Genomic DNA, 17,559 nt, shown 5'->3' on the forward strand with positions numbered 1-17,559 from the left:
AGGGGGGAAATCGAGAGGATCCACACTCAGATCCAGGCCTCCTGGTTTTATGGGTTGAAACGTCAGCCACTAAATGAAAAAGAATAAGCACAAGCCCACTCTGAAAACAAAACATTCCACAGATTACTGAAGAAGAAAATAACAAAGAGTCTTGTAGCAACTTAGTCCAATAATTAATCAACTACAGTACAACGTTTTTGTGAACTAAAATCACGACTTGGCCAAGTTACATTTTTGTGGATGATGGTTCCTAGATTCCACCAGACCTGTCTGGGGATTCTGAAAGTCGTAGTCCATAGAAGGAATGTGGCCAAGCTGTGTGGTTGCATTGAATCTTTAAAATGCTTTAAGAAATTTGGGTATTCTTGAATAGCTTTATCAGGCAACTATCCGCCACAATTACTGGGTGTCTTGATATTACATATTCTCATGTCATTTCTTACCTAACAGTAGCAGATGGAAAGAAGAAGAACCTTGTGTGACACTGAAAAATTAGGACATCGGCTACGATATAACTGATGGGCTGGTACTTACAATCATTCTGAAATTACTGGAATCACCATAGACAAGAGGCAAGCTATATTTGATTCGCTACTGGTGATCAGATGTTTTTCTGCCAATTTTTTTTTAAAACAAGAACAAACTTACCCTGTCACATTAAAAGGCATTTTTTAACTTTCACGCACCCAGGAGTCTTTTCTTCGGTGTTGAGTTTTCTCAATCTGTATTGATGGATCTCTCGGACCAATGTATAAAAAGCATCCTCCACTCTCTGCATTGTAAAACACAACTCCTTTAAAGTCAGCTTTTGTTAACCAGGATGACGACCAAGGGGGCCCCAGACCTATAGAGGAACACTGAAACGGATAGCTACACTTCTGAGGAAACCAGCTGGTAACATGCAGTCAAACTACACGTTACAGGTCACTCATCATTAAAAGCTGAAATATCTGTTCGTCTTCCAGAGATGTGATCCAGACAGACCTCCTGACTGAGCACTTTTAACAGTTGAAATTAAAGACTGTGATTTCTTGCAATCACAAAAAAAGGCAGCGTCATTTGCAAACGACAGGCGTGAAACATTCCTGATGTGACAATCAGATGTCTTTGAGCACTAAAGGAATTCTCTCTACTAATGATAGGCTGTCTGTAATGTATAGTCTGCCCCTAATATCATGTGGACCAGCGGTCCCCAACCTTGGTTCCCCCCAGATGTTCTCGGACTAAAGCTTTCACCACTAACTGTGCCGGCCACGATTTCTCAGAGTTGTAGTCCAAGAACATCTAGGGACCCAAAGTTCAGAACCACTGATGTAAACAAAGACTTTAAGCATATCATCATGCTCACTATAGTCAGTGGCAAAAGACAGTTCTCAAGGATCTAGACCAGCCTTCCGCACCCATAATTTTTTTAGACTACAGCTGCTATTTTATGTGACCACTGGCCATGCAGCTTAGGGCTAATGGAAGTTGCAATCCAACAATTATCTTGAGATCACCTGGCTAAGGGGAAGCTGATCCAAATGATCTACCTTTTTCATATTTCACTTTAGAATCGAACAGCTTTTGAAGATAACACAATAAATGAACAAACTTTTTCAAAGCTCTGCTCTCCAACGACGGAGAGTGCATGAGCAGAAACCCAACTTTCTCTTGAGATAAAGGTTGGCGTGGGCGGGTGGGTTCTAAGAAGGTTGCCCACCATTTTATACTATTTTTCAAAGAAGATTGCCCCACCATTTTTTACTGAGGAAACCACAGGGCAACTGAGGTAAACTGTTTAGAAACTGCTAAGCTGCTATATTTTACTTATTGTGTTTTTAACTGTGTGAATTTTAATGTTGTGAGCCGCTTTGGGTCCCTTGTTGGGAGAAATGTGGCATATAAATAAAACTACTACTACTAATAATAATAATAAGTTAAAAGCATGTCGATTCCCATTTTACAAATACCAGGGAGGGTGTATTTTTTTTAACCCTCAGGCACTGCCATGGCAGAAAGCATCATGTTCTGACCCAATGGGTTTCCTCACCATCAGAGCAATATCTGGGTCTATGTGGGGCTCCCGTGGACACTGCACCCCTCAACTCCTCTCGACATGGCCCTCAAAGAAACCCCTTCGAGGCAGTTTGGACCAGCTGCGTTCATTCCGGTCGGCAAGAACAGGAGGTTTTGATTCGGTTTCAGCAATGCAGAGAGAGGGAGGAAGAGAGAGACCATCACCACCGCCACCAAAAGCCAAAGAAAGAGAAGGAGGCTTGCACTGGACCAAACCATGTGCCAGAAGCAACCGGAGGAAAAAGCAGGAGGGTTTCCAGAAGAAGGCTTTTAAGAAGCTATCCACCCATGGGGGAAGACCTTTAAACAAGTGGTTGAAACCACAAAGGTGCAGGAGGGGTTTCGGACCGAAATCCCCAGAATAACAGCTTATTTTTTTAAAAAATCTATTTTCTAATTGAAATCCTGTCTATCTGCACAACTAGGAGTTACGGTGCTATCAATCTATATAGCAAGGTAGTGCTCAGTTTGAAAAAAGGAACAACGAATTCACACCCTCCCTATGCACACATGCTCTTCATTATAACAGCTCTGTGCTGCTGCAATGAGGTGCATGTGCGCGAACATCAAGCACCACTTTACGAACCTGACAGCATGTGATCTTTCCAATCCAATCTTCCACTCACACATTGACACTCCTGTAGCTTACACGGGGGAGTAAAGCAGCTCCTGCCAACTCCTCTGAAACCGAAATGCTGAGGCACACTGCCCTTGACGCTACCATGTTTCCCCGAAAATAAGACAGGGTCTTATATTAATTTTTCCTCCAAAAAACCCTTTAGGGCTTATTTTCAGGGGATGTTTTATTTTATTTTCATGTACAACCATCTACATTTATTCAAGTACAGTCATGGCATCTTCTGCTGCTTGCTGCACAAGGGTGGCGGGCGGGGTTCACTGGGGCATTTTTTGGGGTAGGGCTGATATGACGAGCTTCCTGAAAGATCATACTAGGGTTTATTTTCAGAGAAACAAGGTATACCTGTTAACACTGGAACCCACCAACACCCCATCTCTTAGAATGCGGCCAGTCGCCTTTTAAACTTGGCCGCCAACACTATCTTGTGGCAGAGAATTCCACAGGCTAATCAGGTCTCTGTGGATACTGGACTCCTTTGATCTCCTAAGATTCGGCTTCAAAGAATGACTTCTATGGTCTAATATTGGGGGTGATGGGCGGGGACATTTCCTTATCCAGTTTCCTGTATCATGCATAATTTTATACACCTCCATCCACTTAATTTTTCTTCTAACCAAGATAGCTACAGAAACGGTAACCTTTCCTTAAAGGGAAGCTGCTCCAACTCTTTGATAATTTGTGCTACCCTCTTCCACAACATTTCCACCCATTCTGGCCTCGTGCAAGACAAACATGGATGGGAGAATGGGCCTGGAAGGGGGGGGTGTCAGTGAAGTTTAATAGATATACAGCAGGACCCCCGTATCTGCAAGAGATCAATTCTAAGGCCTCCCCACAGAAGAGGCTGAAAAATGTGGATGATAGAGAACATTATTTTAATAGTGAACAATATGGTATATATACATAGCGTGATCTCTGGCTCCTAGTGGCCAGTTTGGGTAACCTCAGCTTTAGAAATACATTTCTAGGATTTTTCTTTCAATACAGTGGTGCCTCGCTTTACGATTGCCCTACATTACGACAAAACCGCTTAATGACAATCTTTTCGCAATCGCAATTGCGATCACAAAATGATGGTCTGGATGGGGGAATTTCACTTTACGATGATTGGTTCCCTGCTTTGGGAACTGATTCTTCGAAAACAATGTTTTTTGAACAGCTAATTGGCGGTTTCAAAATGTCTACCGGGTGATTAAAATGGCTCCCTGCTGTGTTTAGGGATGGATTCCTCGCTATACAGGCACCGAAAATGGCCGCCGTATGGAGGATCTTCGCTGGATGGTGAGCTTTTGCCCCATTGAACGCAATGAACGGGTTTCAATGCGTTTCAATGGGTTTTTTATTTTCGCTTTACGCCAATTTTCCTGGAACGGATTATCATCGTTAAGCGAGGCACCACTGTATTTTCAGACTGTGGATAACTAAAATCAACAGATACCGATCCCGTGGATACAAGAGTCCTGCTGTACTCCAATTCACTAACCACCCTCCACATCTAGCATGCCCAGTCCCATGGCTAAGTTATTTTTTCACAGCCATTCCCTCCACCTATAGGCTCTCTCCAGCGGTGGGTTAATCAAAGCTATTGCCACTTTTCAAGGTCTTGTTTTGGTCACAGTAACATTCAATATTCTCCCATAGGAGGGCTCTTTTTACACAAAGGGAACACACACACACACACACACACACACACACACGGAGAGAGGATAAAAGTAAGGACTGGCTGGGGGGATTATCTTGCACAGAACTGCAAGCTCACACGGTACAAAGCACCATTGTGAGGAATTTTCTCCCTTTCCTTGAAAGAGCAAAGCCGGTTTCCCTTGTCTTTGTGGCACGGAAAGAGAGCAAATTTCCTGCACCAGAATTCCTATAATATTGCCTGCTGTTTGTGTGTGGGAAAGAAAACTTGTGTTACACAGGATAAGCATTCTATCTTTACCCCTCATGCAACAGGATGGGACACTCTACTGCCCCCTAGAGTCCCGTTTTGTTCCAGAATTCACACACAACCAGCCCTAAAATATACCGTAGATTTCTCTGCACCACTGTTAGCACATACTTGCAACGTACAGGTCTGTCTAATGACTAGTTCTTCTTTTTAAACAGGTGTGGTGTTTTTGCAGACTAAAACCCCAACAAACAAGTAAAACATGCATTGCTCTTTCACAGATTAATCTTTTTTAAAAATAATGACCAGGATATGAATTCTCCAAATAAATCTATTTTTCTTTGGCACTGGAGTACGTTTTTGGTTCCAAGTGTAGCGAACAGAACACTGAGCTAGGACTCAGGATTCAAACTCTTGCTCGGCAATGGAAATTCACTGTACAATAGCACTGGGTAATACTAATCCTTAAATATCCCAAATATCTTGGAAGTTCTACCAGGATCCCTGTAAATATCTATCCACCTGGTAGAACAAAACACACAATGCAATGTAGAGAAACAGGAAGTATTCCATGTTTTTTGGGGGGTGGGGGTCAAATCACAGGAAGCATGAAATCCTGTGGTTGCCTGCAGGATGGAACACATTCTGGAGAATTACAAAACATACGACATATGTATGCAAAAACCCAAGCTCCACCCTAAACCACAACCCAAACCTAAGCTAAAATTCCACTGGGGTCATAATATACAATGGTAATTACTCAGTGGCAGAAATCCTATTGCTTAGCATAGTAAAGTACAACTAAAGTAGACCCATCTCATCAGTGGAACTTACTGAAGAGTTGACTCACCAAATCCCCATTGATTCAATGAGGTACTCTAGATTCAACTTATTAAGATTAAACCAACAGGATTTCAGCCACTGCAAAACTGTTGAATTTGGAGTTCTGTTTTTTGTTTTGTTTTTAATAATCCAAGTGCATGAGGGCTACAGATTAAATGGACAGTATTTCAGTGCTCCCTGTTGCTGGTAAAACAGCCTAATCCGTCGGCTCTTAGACACCATCAAAATGAACCTATAGAAAAAGGTATGTAAGCAACATAAATTTAAAAGGGACAAGCAAGGTAGGAAGCAGGCTGGGTATATCCAAAGGCCTGCATGGGACGGAAATGTAGGTTCATGCAGTTAATGGCTATATTATGGGAGAAAGTCCAATAGGACCGTAGTATCCATGTGGGATCGGTTCCAAGGTGCCCCCTGTGGATGCTGAAAAATGCTTGAGTATCAAATGCTAGCAAGGTTATGCTCAAAATCCTACAAGGTAGGCTTCAGCAGTATGTGGACCAAGAACTCCCAGAAGTACAAGCTGGATTCCGAAGAGGCAGAGGAACTAGAAACCAAATTGCTAACTTGCGCTGGATGATGGAGAAAGCCAGAGAGTTCCAGAAAAACATCTACTTCTGCTTCACTGACTACGCAAAAGCCTTTGACTGTGTGGATCACAGCAAACTATGGCAAGTCCTTAAAGAAATGGGAGTGTTTGACCACCTTATCTGTCTCCTGAGAAACCTATATGTGGGACAGGAAGCAACAGTTAGAACTGGATATGGAACAACTGAATGGTTCAAAATTGGGAAAGGAGTACGACAAGGCTGTATATTGTCCCCCGACTTATTTAACTTATATGCAGAATACGAGAAAGGCTGGACTGGAGGCATCCCAAGCCAGAATTAAGATTGCCAAAAGAAATATCAACAACCTCCGATATGCAGGTGATACCACTCTGATGGCAGAAAGTGAGGAGGAATTAAAGAACCTCTTAATGAGGGTAAAAGAGGAAAGCGCAAAAAATAGTCTGAAGCTCAACATCAAAAAAACAAAGTTCTGTTCCCATCACCTCCTGGCAAATAGAAGGGGAAGATATGGAGGTAGTGACAGATTTTATTTCCTTGGGCTCCATGATCACTGCAGATGGTGACAGCAGCCACAAAATTAAAAGATGCCTGCTTCTTGGGAGGCAAGCAATGACAAACCTAGGTAACATCTTAAAAAGCAGAGACATCACCTTGCCAACAAAGGTCCGCATAGTCAAAGCTATGGTTTTTCCTGTAGTGATGTATGGAAGTGAGAGCTGGGCCATAAAGAAGGCTGACTGCCGAAGAATTGATGCTTTTGAATTGTGGTTCTGGAGGAGACTCTTGAGAGTCCCCTGGACTGCAAAGAGAACAAACCTATCCATTTTGAAGGAAATCAACCCTGAGTGCTCACTGGAAGGACAGATCCTGAAGCTGAGGCTCCAATACTTTGGCCATCTCATGAGAAGACTCCCTGGAAAAGACGCTGATGTTGGGAAAGTGTGAAGGCAAGAGGAGAAGGGGACGACAGAGGACGAGATGGTTGGACGGTGTCATCGAAGCGACCAACGTGACTTCCACCCAACTCCGGGAGGCAGTGGAAGACAGGAGGGCCTGGCGTGCTCTGGTCCATGGGGTCACGAAGAGTCTGACATGACTAAACAACAACAATCAAATGCTATATACTGTAGGGCCTCTGGCTCCCTCCAGTGGCCAGTTCTGGTAAATAAACATTGAATATATACAGTGGTGCCTCACTTAACGGGCGCCCCGTTTAACAATGAATCCGCATAGCAACTTTTTTTGCGATCGTTTTTGTGACTGCATAACGATGTTTTAAATGGTAAAAAATCGCTTTGCGACGATCGGCAAGCTGTTTCGCTTACCGATTTTCGTATAGCGATGTTTTTAGAACAGCTGATTGGCGGTTCCAAAATGGCCGCCGGGTTAAAAAAATGGCCACCCACTGTGTTTTTGCCCAGATTCCTCGCGTACCGGGCAGCGAAAATGGCCGCCGTATGGAGGATTTTCGCTTTAAGGTGATTTTTTTGCCCATAAGAACGCATTAAACGGGTTTTAATGCATTCCTATGGGCTTTTTTTGCATAGCGACGAATCCGTATAGCGACGATTTTTGCTGAACAGATTATCGTTGCTATGCAGGGCACCACTTTATATAAATAGGTATTTCTGGCTTTTATTTAGTGATTTCAGCCAGTAGATAAGTGAATCAGCAGACACTAATTCCACAGATGGGGGGGTCCTACTATACTATGTCCCTCTATCTCCACTACAGATAAGATAATCTACAATGTACAATGAAATGTTTTCTCCATAGGGAAGGAAGACCAGTGAAGCAGTGCTTCTGAATCGTGGTGAAGGCAGCCTATAGGACAGAACAGGGCATGCAAATAAGAGCTTGGAAAAGTGTACATTTTCAACATCCATTACTAGAGCCCTTCTAGTCCACAGGGTGGGTGGTTTTCCACTGCAGTGTTTGGAAGAGTTACTTTTTTGGACTTCCGTTCCCCGACTCACTTAGCCCGCAGAACCTTATTTTGCTGGCTGAGTGATTCTGAAAATTTCATTTAAAAAAAACCCAACTTCTTCAAATGTTGCCATGGAAAACACTAATGCAAGGAACCAGGATACTTTGAAAGAACATCTCCCTCCGGCAGCCCAGGGCATCGCGGGAGGTTTTCAACAAGGGTCTCCAAAGCAATCATCACCCGATATGGCATTGGAGGCTGCCCACAGAGAACAAGGGTTGCCAGAAACCCCAGGGAATTGTGTGCTGGTCCTAATCAATTTCACCCCTTGTTCACCCCATATAAGTGGGGGCGGCATCTGAAGTCAAGACAGGAAACATTCTTTAAAAAGCTTGAAGGAGACACAGCATCGGATCAGGACTGAGGTGGGCAGGGAGTGGAAGTGACACAAAGGAAGAGGATTCCAATTACAGAGCCAAATCAAGGGATGATTTTTTTTCCCAGCAAGCAGGATTTTAAGTCAAGTCCCACCACAACGATTCGGGGGGGGGGGGGGAGAGAGAGATACCCCAAACATACACTGGAGTCCAAGCACCACGTAGTCACATGAGAAAATACATTCAGAGCCCATTTTGTGCACAGCAAACAAATACAATTTACCTTTAGGGTTAAGGGAGTGTATCTGTTACACCTTAACTCATACTCTGTGGAAAGACCTATCCTCTTGTCTTCTACAAGGTACCACAATATAGGCAGCAAATCCATTCATTCATTCACTCATTCATTCATTCATTCATTCATTCATTCATTCATTCATTCATTCATTCATTCATTCAATGTTAATTGGTTGCTCAATGTCAAAATGGTGATACACATCTGGATGGGTGGAAGAGTCAGCTAAATGATCTTCAATACATGCCCCAGGGCTGGACTTTATTTTATTTATTTATTGATTGATTGATTTTTACCCCGCCCCTCTAGACTACTATCAACTCCTACAAGAAACCAGTAATTTTCTTTATATGCATCTTTTCCACATTTTTGAGAGCTTTTTGCCGTCCTTCCTCTACTAAAGAGGAAAAGCATGGGTATTCAAAGCAGATCTATAAAAACTCCAGTAGATATCTGAAGCTGCTGAGCAAATGGGATCTTTTGATGACATACAAACATTCTTTTTTGTTTCCTTCCCACTGAAGTGAAGCAGGAAAATTCTTGTGAATAGAAAAATTCCTGGCAAAAGTCGGAACAGTTGGGATCAAGGTTCTTTTTTAAAAAGCAGCCATGTGTTGGATCTTAGACTTCCAAATGTATTTATTTAAAATATTTTCCCCTGCCTTTCTCCTCGAAAGGACCCAAGGCAAAAAGCAGCATCTCAATGAATTTTGTGGATAGAATCATGGAATAACAAAGTTGGAAGGGGCCTATAAGACCATTGAGTCCAACCTCCTGGCTCAAGGCAGGAATACAAATTAAAGGATATATTTCTACCCTTTCTGGACGGACTGTCAGAGAAGCACAGAATTTGGAGGAGAAGGGAAGGAGAGACCCGGTCTGTTTGCAAATCCTTCTTTCTGGATCATGAGTCTAACAGCTGTAGGAGGAATACCCTGAAATCTCCCTTGTGCAGTCTCTAATTTCAAATAAAACCGCAATCCCTAGATTTTCAAGACTGTTCAGAAAACTATGAGGATGACACAGTTTTCCCAGTTCTCATGATTCAAATTCTGTACTCAGAGATCCGACTCTATATTCTTACACATATCTTGGACACATTCCCAGTATGTTCTAATTGAAAATCATTTCAGGATGATTTCATGTCAGCGAAGAAAAATACAGGAAGTGAAATGAAAAAGGGTTTTCTGTCAAGGCGAGATAATTAGAGTCTAGGAAAGCGAGAGAGATTAAGAGCTGTTCCAAAGCTGAGGTTGCTACTGTTCTCTCACGGCTGTTTCCATATCTGCTTCTATAAACTTATGAAGAGCTAACATTTAAGTGATCCCACACACAGAGTTTACAATACCAGTATTACTCAGCATGTTCTTGTGCTTCTTGAGTGTCACGGCTACTGTGAAAAACTTAAATCTTCTCTAGAACCTACTCACTGTCCAGCTAGCTGGAGATAAACGCCCAGATCACTCTTGCTATTATGGAAATTCCTAAAAATAACTCTGACAAAAGCTAACGCCAAGACCTGTCTTGCCTCTTGGTTTAGACCAGATGTTGAAGGGAACGGATGCCAAACCATTCTTTCAGCACTCTGGAAGACGAAAAGAAGACCCCAGGGCTGCAACACAGACCTCCAAACCCAACAGACGTCTGGATCCCAGCTTGAAAATCTTACTGGTTTAGTCTGCAACACCCCCCCCCCCAGGAATCCTTATGAAAGCTGTCATTTAGACAAGAAGAACGCTAATAATAATAGCAAACATTTCTGGGCTGAGTCTGATTTTGAAGAGAAGAATACTGTTTTGTAGACAACCTTGCTTTCCTATTCATTGTTAAAGAACTGATGCTTGGAGCATCAAATCATGTGCCCAGAGATGCAGAAACGCACAGATGCTATTCTTAGGGCAAAATATGTTTCTCTGTGGCAGTAAAATATAGCAACATGGGCATTATCATCACTATTTTGCCTGAAGAATTTGTGCGAAGCTATATACCGTCTCGGACATTTTATTTTATATTTTATTTCTGGAAGCTGTGAGCTTCTTTATACAGAGTGTTTTACTGATGGCTCGTGCAACATTGCAATTAGACCCAGAAAAACGGTAAAGGGATGCTGGCCTCACCATAGACCAGGAGACAGAATGTCCCTGGACTAAACTACATTGTACTATGCTGCAAAAAAAAAGAGGAAGTCCTAAATCTCTTTTAACCCTCTACTTAAAACAAGCAAAAATCACTACAAATAGAAAGGTAGCTTGTCAGGGAAGAAGCAAAAGCACCATGGTTTCCTGCCAAAATCTAGTCTTCTACTTGCAGGCAGTCTGGAAGAAGCTGTACCATCCCTCTTTTGTCGTTCCTATAGGCTTCCCCACAGGCAGTAAAGTGACCCCCCCCCCCAGGGTGGTGGTCATCTTAGGTATAATAACTGGCTGAGCAAGTCAAGTAAAATGGAACCAAGCTTAACCCACTGCATCTCAGCTATCTCAGTGAAAGAGTATCTCCACTGATTTGCAAAGCGTCTACTAGCACCTTAAAGACTAATGCAGTTGCATTCTGGATCAGTTTTCATCAACTGCAGGTTTGTATCATCGGGTGGATAGACCATAGGCAGCCATTTAAACAAGGGAAGGGCTTTACGGTGCTGTTTTTAAACAGGGGGACTCCACAGCAACACACCCTCTTAATTTTCAGCCCTACTGGGCAGGGCTCCTCCTCTTGTGCGTGCGCGGCTCTGCCCCAGCTTAGCAGGAACCTTTCTCCATAGGTATTTGTCCTGCTGTCTGTCTGTCTTGGAGACAGGCTGGTTCACTTCTTTTGCTGGCGAACAAACTACGTAAGGGACAGTGCGAACCAGGCCATTCCCAGAATTTTCCTACCCACCCCTTTCTGGCTCTCTGTTAGGGGCCACACTCTTTTTGGTATGGGTGGGATCACTCCGTTTTGGTTCACTTTTAGAACACGCCGGATCCATTTGTACTGAACAAAAGCAGAGCTCGCTGCTTTAAATTTCCCATCTGGTTTCAATTTAACGAAGAGAAATTGAAAACTTCCTCTGTCCCTCAGAAGCAAAGGAAGTTTTCAATTTCCCACCATCATTAAGTGGCTAAGCGTAGTGATATTGGGAAACTGAAACCAGATAGGACATTTTTAAAAGTTCTTTAATTTCTCCATGGAGCAGGGAGAGGGAGGTAGCAATTTCTCCCCCCAAAGATTATTAGGGGAACACCGATGCACTTTAACTCTTAGGGGAGAAAATGAAAAACTGGAAGCTTTTTCCCAAAAAGAGACAGGAGGACATTTCTTAAGGGAGGTGGTTCAAATAGGTGGAGGTGTATATGCCAGGTGTCTAAAAGGACTGCACCAAATGGCGTACCAGACCTCTACATGACATTGAGTGACTCTATTTAGGCTGGTCCAGTCTGCTCTAGCCAAACCCTAACTCATAGAATGAAACCACTAGGTAGCCTTAACTAGGGTAAACCCTTGGACAGCTTAGTAGTTTAACCATCTGGTTGCAGAGCTAGAGGTTGGGAGTTTGATTCCCCACTGTGCCTCCCTGATAGGGGTTGGACTCAAAAATCCACAGGATTCCTTCCAGCTCTGCCGTTCTAAGATTATTATCATACTGTTATTATAGATGGTGCTTACGTAAGTGGAGACTCGCCATTCAGAAACTGAATCCATAGGTCTATTCTCACTTGGGAAATGGCAGGTGGATTCAGAGGGATAAATCTCCAGTTGCCTTTACTAGGAATTCTGTGAAACACCAACTATTAATGCAGAAAAGTTCTGTTCCTTGTCTCAGATAAGCAGCACACGCACGCACCCGCATCCACACAGAGTTACACTTGTGTTACCTGTCTTGTTTTTGCAGAGGTTTCGATGAAAGGAATTCCATAACTTCTTGCTAAATCCTGTGCTTGCTTCGTGTCTACGGTTCTGGAAGGCAGGTCACATTTATTTCCTACGAGCACCATGGGGACATCTTCTGAATCTTTCACTCTTTTTATTTGTTCCCTGGAAATGAGTGAGAGAAGACTTGAGGTGGAAGAGAAACTGTTTTCCAAAGTGCTATAGCGATCGCAAAAACTCATCATCATGCGGATTCGTCATTTTGCAAGGTAATCGTCTAGCGGGGCACCACTGTATTTTTACGCCATGTGCAAGTGAATCAGTGGATACCGATACCGAAGGTAAGGGGGGGGGCCTACAGTGTATAAATTGTAACCTGGCAATCCAGCTGCAAGAGGGAATAGAAAGAAATTATATTCTTTGGGTCCTACCACAAGCTGCCCACTTACTGTATGGGTGTAGAAACACTTGGTTACAAAACAGCAGGCACCCTCCTGGGACTTTTGTGGACACAGATTCTATCTTGTTACAGGAGCTCCTTCTACGTCACTTGGACAAAGAAATCTCCCTTCCCCTTTGCAGAACCAAGAAACTGTCTGAAACACTGATCTCATTCTAGGACAACTTTAAAAGAATCTGCAGCCTACTCAGCTGGGCAATTCTGTTTGCTCTCGGATCAGGATGGAAAACAGTATCAGTCAATCCAGCTGATCTGACGCAAGGAACCTCTCCCATCCCTCCTTTGACTCAGGAAAGCAAACATACTTTGCCTTGAGTGTTTGCCCATCTGCAAGGCTAATGGGGTGCCTTCGGAGAAATAAAGCGTGCCCCGAAAACGGTTCACATTTTAAAATGCAAGTGGTCAAAAATGGGGAAAAAGATGTACAGATATGGTTTAGTCAACAGGAAAAAATGCACAATTCAGTTTAAAGTGAGTTAATGTGCACATTTGGGAAAATGTGTACATAAAATGTGCACCAGCATCCATGCAGAAAACTACAAAGACTTTCAATCCAATAGTCGAGGGGAAAAAGATGACAATGGAGATGTTTTTTTTTTTAATGCAATGAAATGGACACTGAAAAAATTTCACTCCCCTAGCCTGCCACTTGTAAAAACGGTCACTGAGTAATTTGGTTCATATAGCTCAGAGGATTTAGGTATTTGGCCGTGGAGTCTGAGGTTGGGAGTTCAATTTCCTACTGGACCTCCTGCAAGAAAAGCCAGTCTGTGTGGCCTTGGGCAAGCTGCACAGTCCCAAGGCACCCCCAGAAAAAGAGAATGGTAAACCACTTCTGTGTATTCTCTACCTAGGAAACCCTTAAAAGGGCCACCATAAGCCAGAATTAACTGGATTGCACATGATTATTATTATAGTCTGAACTTGGACAAAGACTGCCTGTATGTCTTTTAGGTAAAGGTAAAGGTTCCCCTTGACATTTAGTCCAGTCGTGTTCGACTCTAGGGGCAGTGCTCATCCCCGTTTCCAAGCCGTAGAGCCAGCGTTTGTCCAAAGACAGTTTCCGTGGTCACGTGGCCAGCGCGACTAGACACGGAACGCTGTGACCTTCCCACCGAGGTGGTACCTATTTATCTACTTGCATTTTTACATGCTTTCAAACGGCTAGGTTGGCAGGAGCTGGAACGAGCGATGGGAGCTCCCTCCGTCATGTGGATTCGATCTTACGACGGCTGGTCTTCTGACCCTGCAGCCCAGAGGCTTCTGCGGTTTAACCCACAGCGCCACCACGTCCCACTAGCTAGACACAAAGCCTGTGAACCATCAGTTCTGGAGTCCGCATTAAAATAAGTCAAAGACAGCTTTCAACTGAACAATTAAAGAGGGCTTTGTCGCAATCATGTGTCTCATCATTATAGACTTGCTGACGCACATTAGTAAATTTCTAGTTTTAGCATCCTAATTAACATGCATATAAGGCAGCTCATAGCTGGGGGAAAGAGGAAAAAGAACGGATCAAAAATGTTTCCTTAGAGACAACCTACATGTTATGCAAAAGGAGGTAGTTTAAAAAATAATAATAAAACGAGCCATCAAATCCATGTCACTTCAGACTGCAATGGTGAATGCATTTTCCTGGACACCCCTACATATTACTAAAAAAATTTAAAAAAAACGCAGTTATCTCTGCATCTAGCAAACTAGTATCTCAGCACACCGGGTCCTTTCATTGGTGTGCTAGATTAATACATGCAGGGAGATTTTTATATCTCAGGAGATCATGAATAGATTATCCAGAGAGCAACAAATCTGGGAAGATTTTAGTACAAAGCAGGAACAGATGACCTTAGCATTGGGGGGGGGGCATTTTCACCTTCTATAAGAGGCTCCAGAGGTGAACTCCTTCAACAGCAGTTTATTTTTGGCATGCAAATGGCCTCTGGGAAGCATGATGGATGAATTACAGGCTATTTGGGTATGGGGGGTGAATGACATCTGATTTTTTTAAAAAGTTAGTTTAGGCCTTTAAAAAACAGGCAGAATGGTGTCTAAACAGTTGATTATGCCTCCCCTCCCAACCCCAAAAATTGCTTGATAACTGCCCATTTTCATTCTAAGTTTTCCTCAGCGCGATAGAGGTTCGGGGGCTCAATTTCTGGGCTCCAAAAAACTTATAGTTGTTGTTGTTACTACTAAAATACGGTACCAATGTATGCATACCTACTAGAACTGAAATGATTTTAGTGACTCCACAATTTTATCCCCACGAGTCTCAGTGCGGGCTCTTTATGGTTCCAGAGTTATTTGGGCGCATCGAAACTTCCCAGCAAATGATCATGTGTCCTTCTTAGAACCGGCTTCAGAGTCATCCCTTCCCTTCCATCATGTGGAAAGAAGAATGTTCTAGATGCCTGCCTTATGTTCTCAGCCCAGTTCTGCATCCCTTCCTGACCCAAGGAATAGTGGCTTGTTCTAACCGTAGTGAGATAATAAACCAGTATGATATCCTAGTTTATTTCTAACACAATTTCCATCAACTGCATCAGCCATTTTCTAAAATACTCAACAGCCTTAAAACAAAACTTCTTGGCACTGGGAAAACCACCAGAGCAGGTAACAGGACTTTAGTCTCTGAGGCACTAATCTCACCACCTTTTAGAGTGTTGTGATCTTTTTAAACATGGGAGAACATTTATTTATCTACTCATTTCTCCCTCACCTACGTCTTATTTTATTTATTGCCTAATAACCCCTTCTTTTCCTTCAAATGAGTTTAAGGCAGCGTACATAATTTTCCTCTTCCCCAGTTTTAACCTCTCAACAACACTGAAATACCATGGGCCGACCCAGTTACTCACTGAGGTCTACACCCTTGATTTCCCAAATTGTACTGTGGTACACTAACCACTCCATCACACTAATCTTGAGTTGGTGTTAGTCCAATCTACCAGCTGAGGATTGGACCATCTGATTCTCCTACGGAGACAGAGCAGGCCTTTAGTCAGACGCACTAGCAGTTCCTGATCCAAACCAGAGGGTAGGGTTGGATTCATTCCACCATTTTTGGAGTGAGGCGCCCACCCCGTGTGGAGCACAGACACCCCCCCCAGGTTGGAGGAATTACAGACGAACTTGGCATGGGGTTGCAGAGTAGAGTCAGGAGGCACCGCGTGAAGCTTACCTATAATGATGAATGTCTTCGAAAGATTTTGTGTTATTTATAGCAAATACGCATAAAAAGCCCTCGCCCGTCCTCATATACTGGTCTCGCATGGCGCTGTACTCTTCCTGACCCGCGGTGTCCAGAATGTCCAGAAGACAGGTCTCGCCATCTATCACAACTTGTTTTCGGTAGGAATCCTGAGGCAGATTGCGGGGAGGGAGAGAAAAAAAAACACACACTATTGACTGCATGTGGGAACCGAGTTTCAAATTCCTGGCACTGATGCTGTAAATGGATAAGCATCCATCACATAGAAAAGGTAAAGGCTTGCGGGCAAGAAGAGCGGTTAAATGTTGGAAGATCAGAAGGTGGTGATCCAGCAATGCCTCAATGATGGTATTAGAGTTAGACCATAAGGTTGTGCCTAACCCACACTAGAGAGGGCCACTCTGCTGTGTGTGTTGTTGTTGTTTTAGTTTCATTTGTCAAATCATTCAGGAAACAACAGTTCCATCTTCCAAATGACAAGTTTCCTCTTAAACTCCATTATCTGGCAGAACGGTCAAATCGAAAGACCAAAACTCAAGATCCTGTTGCGGCTTCCACAATATCCCCAAGCACATCGCAGAGAGCCGGTGTGATGTAATGGTTAAGCGTGCTGGACGGGAGCCCCAGGTTCAAATCCCTACTTGGCCACGAAGCTCCCTGGGTGACCTTGAACTTGTCACACACTCTTGGGCTGTCCAGATGTTGCACAGAATCCGCCCAGGAAGACTTCTGGGAAAGGAAAAGCTACAAGGCAGAAGGAGATGTGTTTCTGCCATCCTCGTCTGATGTGGTTCTGCTGGGGGGAAAAAGGAAGGAATCGCCCCTCACTCATGCTATTTTGCTGGGAGGCTAATTCAACGTAAGGCTCCCTCTATGGCAGTGGCTCCCAACCTTGGGTCCCCAGATGTCCGGCCAGGATTTATGGGAGTTGTAGTCCAAGAACATCTGGGTTACCCAAGGTTGGGAACCACTGGTCTATGGAATCTAATGGATTACAAGGGTACCCTCCCTACCCATAGACCTGTGGGGCAATTCCAAGAAAGAAGTATGGCTGAGGGGCCCTTCCCTTCTTCTGACCAGCCAGAGGCACAATATGGAGGTAGAAAGATATCCCCAAAGTCTTCCTCGGGAATTTTAAATGATTTCTAGGACTGAAAAGTCTTAAAATTACAAAACCCTCATTCCCAACACCTCCTCTTTTTTTTAGGGTTAAAGAACGCATTATCTATAAGATAATTCTGGACCCATCTGTCCTAGAGCCAGGTTTGCTTTTGGAGGTTATAATACTAGAAGCAGCACTGGGTCTGAGTGCCAAATAATGCATTTATTATTTTTTTAAAAAAATATTTTATCCCGCCTTTCTCCCCAAAAGGACCCAAGGCAGCTTACATCCTTAAAATGGACAATATTTAAAAGCTAAAAACAGTAAATATATAAAC

At 43.3% G+C, this 17,559-nt stretch overlaps 1 protein-coding gene across 4 annotated transcripts in view; it reads right to left on the reverse strand.

Moving 5' to 3' along the window:
- KRAS (KRAS proto-oncogene, GTPase) overlaps positions 1 to 17,559 on the reverse strand; it is a 47,672-nt gene that overhangs the window by 11,170 nt on the left and 18,943 nt on the right. For 2 of the 4 annotated variants that reach the window (XM_020801026.3, XM_072999683.2), the window contains exons 3-5: positions 16,091 to 16,269; positions 12,455 to 12,614; positions 649 to 772 (exon numbers count right to left, since the gene is read on the reverse strand). In XM_020801026.3, coding sequence (XP_020656685.3) covers positions 653 to 772; positions 12,455 to 12,614; positions 16,091 to 16,269 — 459 coding nt within the window. In that variant the 3' untranslated portion in view covers positions 649 to 652. The remainder of the gene's footprint in view (positions 1 to 648; positions 773 to 12,454; positions 12,615 to 16,090; positions 16,270 to 17,559) is intronic. The other 2 variants (XM_020801028.3, XM_020801027.3) reach the window with 2 other exon arrangements.

Source organism: Pogona vitticeps, chromosome 5 (genome assembly GCF_051106095.1).
Source record: "Pogona vitticeps strain Pit_001003342236 chromosome 5, PviZW2.1, whole genome shotgun sequence".
Taxonomy (NCBI): Eukaryota; Metazoa; Chordata; class Lepidosauria; order Squamata; family Agamidae; genus Pogona; species Pogona vitticeps.